Source organism: Hemibagrus wyckioides, linkage group LG07 (assembly GCF_019097595.1).
Source record: "Hemibagrus wyckioides isolate EC202008001 linkage group LG07, SWU_Hwy_1.0, whole genome shotgun sequence".
NCBI lineage: Eukaryota > Metazoa > Chordata > Actinopteri > Siluriformes > Bagridae > Hemibagrus > Hemibagrus wyckioides.
Genome location: NC_080716.1, coordinates 12,782,533 through 12,793,201, shown reverse-complemented (window position 1 = coordinate 12,793,201; position 10,669 = coordinate 12,782,533). Strand labels below are relative to the sequence as shown.

Here is a 10,669-nt window from a genome sequence, read left to right as displayed (position 1 = left end):
TTGTTAAAAAAGAAAACAAAAAAAATAAAAATAAATAATGAGCTGTGTTCGTTATACTTGGCTGGAGTCCAGTGCGGTGCTAAAGAGCATTCAGCAGAATGAGATGCTCATCACCAACTGATAGCACCTTTATACCTGCCTGTGCTGCCCATTAGTATGTCCTTACTGTACATTTGGTTACTTTGAGCAGTTGATAGAGAAGTGTCTGGGAGGTGTGGCCTAAACTACGTTTGAGGGAATAACCTTCCTCCAACTTCCTTCTCAAAGGACTGAAGCCCCATGAGGACAAAAAGAGGGATATATATGAATATGTGTGTTGATTAAAAAAAAAAAAAAAAAAAAAGAGTGGCCTTAGGAAAACATGACTTTTATAATCCAACACTTTATATGCCAATTTAAGGCTGGAGGAGAATGATATGAGTGTGTGTGAGCGTGTGTGTGTGTGTGTGTGTGTGTGTGTATCTCTTTGTGTACAAATATCTTTATGTAATCCTTTACTTCCCTAAAGTTCCTGCTCCAATACTTTTATTCTGCTGGTAGGACTGTATCCTGTATACTTGTGTCTTAGGAAGCAAATGTTGACCTTACTGTACTGTTCTTCATAGTTGAAGCATTCTACAGATGTACAACAGAAGTTAATGAATTTTCATTTTTTTATTTCATTATCTTTTTTTCCAATATTTTTTTAAAAATGTTATGTAATTATTTTTTCACAGTATATCAAATAAAAGCACTGTTTTTATAAGAATGGATGATGAGAGTTGTTTTATATCCGTGGTAAATTTTAAAGTATCTTGGATCATATATTGAGTATATTTATGGTGTAATCTTAAGTGTAAGCCTGACCATTTTATTTATTTTTTCCTCTAGCCGACTCGCGATGAAAGAAATGCTCTGAAGTTACATTTTGGAATGTTGGCGATTTTGTAAACCATAGAGCCTATAGCTCTGTCTATAAATGTTGCCTCTTACACATACACTAAATTGCCTTTAGCATACCAAGACATTTTGGACAATTTCATGCTCCCAGGTTTGTGGGAACAGTTTGGGGATAGTTTGGGAGCATGAAATTGTCCACAATGTCTTGGTATGCTGAAGCATTAGGAGTTCCTTTTACTGGAACTAAGGTGCCAAGCCCAACCCCTGAAAAACTACACCGGAATTCAATGATTTGGAGCGGTGTCCCAAATCATTTGGCAATATAGTGTACTTTTCACACTGAAATACTATTACAGCTAAGAGTTTAATTGGTGGTATGGCTGAAACAAGCCTACACGCTGCACTTTTGGGCTACTGGCAGAGCATGATAGCCTGAGAGCAGTGAGGAAGTGAAGTGTACAGCATCTCTAAAGGCTGGAGTAATAATATAAAGGAACAAGGCTTATGGTGATTACAGCCACAATCCACATGCATGTCTTTATAGCCATGTGTATGGACAGTGATCAGATTTTGCTGTGGCACTGATGAAACATGCACGATCAAACGCAGAACACCGGGGGATTATAGTCACTTCCATCACTAAGTTCACATTTATTTCATCTGATTTTACAGAAGATATAAAGTGACATAAGAGCAGTGCACTGAAGTGTTTCCTTTTCAGTGTGGAATCTTTACCGTAGGTCACTAATGAAAAGCATTACAGGTTGTGTATTGTCTTTCACAGAGAACGTGAACAGCACAGTGAAATGCAATGCACTGACATGGGTTGCTTGTAATGGTGGATAATATTCACTTCCAACACATACAGTATTTAAGCTTCTGCTGATCAAATGACATAACAGAACTGAAATGAAGTTTTAATTGAAATGCAGTAGTGCCTGTGTCTCACATTTTACACATTTCTCTTCCTAAGTGTGGATGTTATGGATAAATGTTATAAGGTAACTTCATCATGCCAGCTTTCTTTCGTTGCTTATCTGGACCTTCTTAAAACAAGGAAAGTTTGAACTACAAGTATCAGTAAAACACATCCTTACTCTTCAGGACCCAACTATATGAAGTAGAAACAGCAACAGGCACAGACATAAAATATTTATTCAGTTTATTAAGTTTTTATACATGGAGAGGTTTGATTGAAGTTGTCCATCATAACACCAAAGAGTGAATATTGAAGACTGAACAGATTTACACAAGACAGGCATTGTTCTTCTTTAACGGTCCACCTCACCGAACACAATGTCCTGAGTACCTGAAAGGGAAATGCAACAATGTGAGTTCAGTCAGTGTTAAATGGAAAAAATGTGAACTTTCAAAAAGGCAACTCGTCAAATGGGGCAAGGTTCCTAATAGAGAAAAACAAAATGTGTAGTAACTCCTAGTGTTCTTAGTAATGCTACAGGCTAAATATTTATCAAACACGAAGAAAGAAGAATCTTTGTTCTCAGCCAAAGTCCATGTTAGACTTCACATTCTGCCAGAGCCACATTTATGTGACCCTTTTAAGGTCCATAATCTAAAGCTATTTATTTTTTAGCATATTGTTATTTGGTCCATTGAGTAACACTATTAGGTAATAACAGTCATCATATCTAATAGTGATTAGGTATATAATCAGAGTTTTATACACATTAAATATTTTTAATCAGACAGATGTCTATGGGAGAAATACAAACCATTTTGAAGTTGAGTAAATGATGGAAAATTGCACAAGCATTAGACATAACCAATACAACAATTTGGAAAGTCCCGAGAATAAACAAAAACAGCAGTGTACTAACAAGCAGCCATTGAACAGATCGACCAAGAAACACAACAGCAGCTGATGAAAGAAGTATTATATCAGTTAAGAAAAACCCAAAACCAACAGTCAACCTCCGCAAGGCTGGGGTAAAGGTATCACAAACCACCATTTAAACAGCAAAATTATAGAGGTCACACCACAAGATGCAAACCAGTCATCAGCTGTGAGACTCGGTAGACCAGATTGGAATTCAAGAGAGGAGCCAGAGAGAGAGAGAGAGCGAGAGCGAGAGCGAGAGCGAGAGTGAGAGAGAGAGAGAGAGAGCGAGAGCGAGAGCGAGCCAGAGAGAGCGAGCCAGAGAGAGCGAGCCAGAGAGAGAGCGAGAGGTCAGTGTGGAGAAAGAAAGAATCTACTCATGACTCGAAACATACAAGCTCATCTGTGAACGTGTTGAAAGTAGCATCATGGCTTGGACTTACATGGCTGCTTCTAGATCAGACTCACTAATCTGTATAGATGATGTAACTCATGATGGTAGCAGCAGAATGAATTTAGAAATTTAGAACATGTCGTCGCTGATTTATAGAGAAATGCATCCCGTATAATATTTGGCCACCAAAGGTACTATGTTCTAAGTTGATTAATACATCTAGATGGAAAGCTGAAATTTGGATCTACTGTATTGTATCTCAAACCAAAATGGTGTCAGTGTACAACAAAAACAAAAGAATCGGCCTTGTCATTCCAATACTTTCGGAGCGGACTGTATAGAAAGCGTCACACAGACTAGTTGATTAATAGAATCACTAGTTGCAGCAACTAGATGTGGTGAAGCAGGCAGTAAAGCCAGTTGGTTTATATAACAATAATAAATATCTAAATGAAATATTTCATCCTAGATGATTTTAATGCTCTACTACATGTTGTACTGGGTGACAGTGGGAGCTCTGGAGCCTATCATCTAGACACGCACATTTACAGGATTTGGCAGATGCTTTTATCCAGAGCGACTTATAGAAGTGCTCTGAAGTCTCCATAAATGAATGAATACTACTTCGAATATTGGCACTAAGATACATCATTCAGTTTTGGATTTCTTTCTTCACATAGTTTAAATCACCAACACAGACTACTAATGCTCCACAAACAATTCACTGTTTCGCTGTTTAAAAAAAAAAATTAGATTAGATCTATAAAAAGTCATTTTACCAATGATGGCCACCACGTCGGCAAGCATGTGTCCTTTTGACATTTTGTCCAAACCAGCCTGTAATAAAAACAAATGCGCATCACAGAACAGTAAGCATACTGTAGATTGAACCTGACTGAGCAATATTGAGGCTACAAGCTTCATATTGTAAATTATATATTTTAGCTTATCCTCAATTATCACTGCATTCTCATCCTACATTACAAAGTGACCATTAATGTTTACTGTCTCAAATAAGACAATCTGTTTACCAAGTGGGCAAAGCCTGGAGCTTTGATCTTGCAGCGGTAGGGTCTGCTGGACCCATCAGAAACCAAATACACTCCAAACTCCCCCTATGGAGAAACAGAAACAACTTTAGTTAAAGCAATATTATAAAAATATTCAATAAACAGACAGAAACCACCACAGTGAACAGTGCTAAAAAATGAATTTGAAAAAAAATGAAAATGAACGGTGCTAAATTTATTTATATATATATATATATATATAAAATAAATGTATTAGTTTGAACAAACCCTTAAAACCATGCAACAATCATTGTAGATTCTAATTTAAATTCCAATGCGTTACTAAAAAGTCTAAGTTTCTCTATTTTCAGTCTCATTGGCCATATGATAGCCAGACAATAGGGATAGACAATTTTTTTTCAGGCTGGATCACAATCTAAGACATTATCTTGATTATTCGTCAATTGGTTTTTAAGAGGGTTCTGCAAGCGAGCAATACAATGTACACAATTATTTCTAAAATGATAAATCAAGCATGAAATGGATATTTAAACATGCTTAAATACTGTATGAATTAGATGAACTGATTTTACATTTCTCTCTGCATTACAGAGGAAACAAATTATTTGCAGTCTGATCAATTGTAATGAGGATCAATTATTTTTAGAAGTCACACAAAAACCCTACACTCTTTCTTTGGTGTATCTGGTTAAATACATTTGTCGCCCCATCTCAACAACTCCTGACCTTTCTAAGAATTTTAGCCTGTGCCCTATGATGAAGAAAAGACTTCCTCTTTAATCCGTCAGTAATGCCAGGAAAAGATTACCTTACATAGTATGCTATATAATATATAGACTTCTTTTTACAAGTATGTACAATGGTTACCAATAGTGCACACAGGATATTACAGTACGGGAATTCACCTTTGGTGCTTCAACAGCTGTATATGTGGCTCCTGGGGAAACCTGGTATCCCTCTGTGTACAGCTTGAAATGATGGATTAGTGATTCCATAGACGTCTACAGAGAAAACATGCCATAAAATTAAAAGCCATTCACAGATATTTAGTTACAAACATTATTACAAACCACTGCCTACACAAATACAGATCTCAGTCAAATACTTTGTCAAAATGGCCCAAGTCATAACGTGTGATTAATTCCACTGTCTGCTACAGTAAATCTTAAGAGCCTGTGCTCTCTGGCTGACTACTGAAACAGTTAAATTTGCATTGTCTAACAATATTAACTACAGTGACATTTTGGACTACAGATTTTTAAGCACAAAAATAATTTTTCACTTGCTTAAAAGAATTTTTCAGATATGTATAGTTTAGAGAAAATAAAGCATGCAGGAAATCTAATGTTGATGGCAAAACTGCACTGATGTCTCCAGACATTGTGTACTAAACCTTGTTTGACAGAAATCTGATACATACATGCTCTCACATTACTACCATATTTCATACTAATTCTATACTAATGTATCTTGCACAAACCCTATATAACATACACATATTTTCATATGGGCACACACAAACATCCCACCTTCATCTCCGATCTCTTTGGTGGTGCGACTTTAGCATCATCCACCTTGATCTCTCCCTCAGGCATCTTGTTGAGACACTGATGCATGATCCTTAGAGACTGCCTCATTTCCTCCACTCGACACAGATACCTGTGTGAACGCAAGTATTATCTTCTTCATATTCTCTTGCATTACTAAATTGCCCTGGATGTGTGATTAGGCCATCACATTTCAAGTCGAATTAAACACAGTAAGTTAGCACTTTAAAGCTTACCTGTCGTAGCAGTCCCCGTTACTTCCAACAGGCACATCAAACACCACCTCATCATATTTGTCATAGGGCTGAGATTTTCTTAAATCCCATTTAATACCAGATCCCCTCAACATCACACCACTGAGAAAGGGAGAGGAACATATACATGATAAACTATAATGAACCTACATTTGCATAAAATGAAAAAATGCAAATATTAAACACTATGATTGTATTTGATACCTGAAGCCATAGTTGAGGGCATCTTCTGCTCCAATGACCCCAATATTAACAGTTCTGTTCTTCCAGATGCGGTTGTTCGTCAACATCTAGAAAGGTTTCATCGATATTAGCAGCATTCTCAAAAAACTACAAGACGTCAACATCTGAAATCTACAAGCTAACAGCCAATTAACTACCAGAGCAAGAATCTGAAAATGCTCATTGATGCACATACCTCCTCCACCTCATCAATGCGTATTGAGAAGTTTTTACACCACTCATAAATATCGTCCATAAGTCCCAGGGGCAAATCCTACAACATACACAGTAACCTGGATTCAGTTCAGCTTTCCAGTTGTCTACTCAGTTTGGACCCCAATAAGAGATTAAAAGGTTTTTAAATTCCAGTGTACTGACCTGATGAACTCCTCCAGGTCGGACATAAGCAGCGTGCATTCTGGCGCCAGACACTCGCTCATAGAACTCAAACATCTGCAAGAGGCAGAGAAACATGAGCAACAGACAGGAAATTTTAAAATTGCTGTCAGTTTTCATTAAGGATACAGTGATCCATTATTTAACCCCCACCCGCTTCTACAAATGAGGCATCCTCAGAACTGAAGTTGCTGGTGGCAAGCTATTCAAAACATCAAATACACAGAATAAACTAAGAGAATTAAATAACTATATAGACATTTTTTTTGGAAAATGCATCCTGCAAATAAGTGTTAGAAGAACATCACAAGTGTGCAGCTAAGTAGTCAATGTTCTTGTCACCCTTTTAGCAAGTGCTATATTTACTCTAACATGGACAGTCATGTCACTTGAGCTGTTCTGTTGCAAAATGTGATGCCGTAATTTGTGTCTCTTGACACTTTAGAGCTGCATGCGATATGGTCAACAAGTTGTGCACATAGGTCATGAAGACTACAAGATCACAGAACAAGGACCATCACTTTTCTAGTCAGCTGAATGACTGTCAGTTCAGCTGAAAGACTGTTTCGGAAAGACATCAGTGCCATTTTGTAGGATTTCCCTAAAAACATTAGTTACACATCTGCAATGGTTGTAAAATCACTGCTGTCTCATTCATACCAATGAACCACAAAACAAAAATCACTTTTGAACCGAAGCTAACTAAAGTCAAAAGACATCCATGTAGAAGTTGCTTGAGTGAAATGATGAACAAATCTTCTTCTCACCTTCTCTCTCTCCTCAAACATCCAGAAAAAGGGGGTCATGGCACCAATATCCAAGGCGTGTGTAGTGATGCCCATGATGTGATTCATAATACGAGTTAACTCTCCGTACAGCACTGTGGGCAGAGAGAATTCTCATAAGAAATGTAAGAAATGCAATGTATTGTACTATTTTGTATCTAGAAAACCTGAAGTAGATTTCATGACATACTATATTAAAACAAGCCCAAGTAAGGTGGACTCATTTAGGTGGGTTACAATGAAATATTGATAGACTGACAATCTGAATTAACTGCATTTAGAGCATTAAAGTGCCCTTTACCTCTGATCCATTGAGCACGAGGTGGAGCTTGGATATTCAGCAGCTTTTCCACTGCCAGAGCATAAGCTTGTTCATTGCACATCATAGACACATAGTCCAGCCTGTCAAAGTATGGGAGGGCCTATGGAGGGGAGGGAATTAGAACTCTCTCACCATGATGATCATCATCTTATTAAACAGAGAGCTTTATCATTAAAGCTAGGCTACTGTACCTGCAGGTAGGTCTTGTACTCAATAAGCTTCTCTGTGCCACGGTGCAGCAAACCCACATGAGGGTCACACTTCTTCACAGACTCACCACTCAGTTCCATCACTAGACGCAGCACACCGTGGGCTGCAGGGTGCTGAGGCCCGAAGTTTATAGTGAGGTTTGATACCTCCTTCTCTGCTGGAGGGTCTTTGTCTGTGAAGACATTTTCTTACATTTTCGTACATTTTCTTTACAAGAAACAAACTATAGCTTTTCCACTAAAGGGCAAATCTAACACACCAAGAACCTTATAAGGATGAATACTTCATTATGAATAAAATATTCACAATCAAATGAAAGCTTGATGATTTAACAATATTGCAGTGAAATATATCTATCATTGGCATGAAGGGTAAGTCAGAGAGAAACAGTGGACGAACCGTTCCATGGTGGTGGAGCCCAGTTCTTGGTGACGGCACTGGGGAACATGACTGCACCAGCATACTGCTCAGCCCACTCCACATCGGGCTGCCATTGCTTCTGCCTACAATAAACCAAAGTAAATCTGTCTGTGTCCACGGAAAGGACAATAACCCAGACATAAAAACTGAAATATAAACATGCACTCATCATTTCGATACTTAAATCAGACACATCACACTGTACCAAAGCTTGTGTCTGTGAAGATTCTCAGTCACCCAGATGCAGTTATCTGGAAGTTGAGTCATATCAAGTGGAATTCTTTCTAGTTAGATCGAAACATTTCACTACTCAACCGAGCCTCTTTTTCAGTCTGTGGACGAACTGTACTCAAGAAGCTGCTCGGATGAGTAGGGAAGTGTTTCCATCTAACTACAAGAAGTCCAGTTGACATGACTCAACTTCCAGGTGTACCACAGCTCGGCTGTGCAATATTAAATTCGATCTGTGTTGTGGCTGGAAACTTCACACAAAACAAATCAGCATCTGGGATCAGAAAATTGTCCCCAAATCCGTGACAAATAAAGCTTTTAAAATTGGTACTCCTAAAAAAGGCATGTTTTTACAGATAGATCTGTGGCATTATTAATACTGTTTAACAAGAAATTCTCTGTCTCTCTCTTTTCGATATATCACAATCTTGCCACAGGGGGCCAGTTTTCATCTTAGATCCTGAGTTACAGCACTACTTCGACTACACTACAAGACTGGACAGTACAGCCTGTCTACATATTCTGACCATTACTGTCAGAATATGAACCTATACTGACCGAAGCCTGTCTACTGTCTCTCTGTGAAAAGCTGTAGTCACATTATTTTGATACGAACACTAGTTACAGATAAGCATCATCTTCCTTGGTGGATAAAGCTAACCTGATTATAAAAACTCAGCTGTAGCTAGAGCTGTAATCATGGGGCATGATGATCCACTAGTAATATTTACAAATGCTCCTTTTGATTAATAATAACAACAATAACAACAACAACAACAATAATAATAATAATAATAAGTTTCCATCTCCTGAATGATACATAATGAAGCCTGGGATAATACTATGTGGCATTTTACAGGAGATCAGGTTGTCAGGAGCTAGCAGTTAGCCAAATACCTAACGATCTGTGTATTAGGACATTTAAAAAATATTTTGTAAGACACAATATTTTGTAAGATCACACATCACACCGCCATAACATATACACACAGTTATAAACACACTATGATCGCGTCTAAATAAAAGCTCTACAGCAGAATGTACTTTAAAGGCGGATTGATCTCGTTTGGACAACCGGACATTTTTTAGACAAAACAGCCTTTAAACTCCAGCGTTTCATTTAATTTTATAATCTACCCAAAATGATTTACCTGCTTTGAAGCAAAGCGCATGCAGGAGTCAAAACATTTTTGTTTAAAATTGCTGCTGAAGGACGTCCGAGTTGTTTGAGCGACCTCAGGATAGTCGCCGCCATTTTTGCTGGCCGACCGACTGCCACCCTTTTCCCCCAGACACACAGAGCACACATTTATCAACCACACCTACTGCCACCTAGCGACCGGCGGAGGTATTACAGGCTGTTATAGCTCCGAAAGATTACACTATGGAACACGATTTTGTTCCTGGGTAGTGAATGACACTTTCCAATTACTCTTGATGGAAAATTCATTCATTCATTCATTGTCTATACCCGCTTATTCCTAGGACTCCTAGGGTCACGGGGGTCTGCTGGAGCCTATCCCAGCGCACATAGGGCAAAAGGCAGGGGTACACCCTGGACAGGTCGCCAGTCCATCGCAGGGCCACACATAGACAAACAACCACACACACACACTCACTCCTATGGACAATTTAGAATTACCAATCAACCTAATGTACATGTCTTTGGACGGAAACCCGAGTACCCGGAGTAAACCCACGCAGGCACGGGGAGAACATGCAAACTCCACACAGAAAGGCCCCAGTTCGACCCTGGGATTCGAACCCAGGACCTTCTTGCTGTGAGGCAACAGTGGAAAGGAATGGAAAATTATTTTTTTAAAATAGCCATTAAGCCCCTTGAACTTTGGGTTTGGGCTTTTAAGAGAACGAAAACCTCTAAATTAGCCCATTTTGCTTAAAAAAAAAAAAAAAAAAAAAAAACCTGCCCAAAACTAACCCAAACTTTCATGGCTAAGATGTTTTTTTCTCTCTTTATTTGGGTTACAGAGAATGGGGAAATAGCCCAGGTAACAAGAAAAAAAGCAAAAATTTGTTACGTAGTGTTATTTGATATACAGTTTGTACAATAATATGCTTAGGTGAGGCTCAGGCAAGCTACAGCAATAAATGTAAGCAAAAATAAATAAATAAAAACACTT

The 10,669-nt window shown here is 38.3% G+C and overlaps 1 protein-coding gene across 1 annotated transcript; it reads right to left on the bottom strand.

The window, feature by feature from the left end:
• Nucleotides 1–2,024: 2,024 nt before the first annotated feature.
• ndufs2 (NADH:ubiquinone oxidoreductase core subunit S2) lies at nt 2,025–9,838 on the bottom strand. The gene is made up of 14 exons (XM_058396037.1): nt 9,680–9,838; nt 8,277–8,380; nt 7,859–8,049; nt 7,647–7,767; nt 7,328–7,440; nt 6,543–6,617; nt 6,361–6,438; nt 6,147–6,232; nt 5,925–6,044; nt 5,671–5,800; nt 5,047–5,142; nt 4,142–4,225; nt 3,890–3,947; nt 2,025–2,188 (listed from the first exon to the last, which is right to left on the bottom strand). The coding sequence occupies exons 1-14, from the start codon at nt 9,835–9,837 to the stop codon at nt 2,151–2,153; spliced, it is 1,452 nt and encodes a 483-aa protein (XP_058252020.1). The 5' UTR covers nt 9,838; the 3' UTR covers nt 2,025–2,150.
• Between the last annotated feature and the right edge of the window lie 831 nt (nt 9,839–10,669).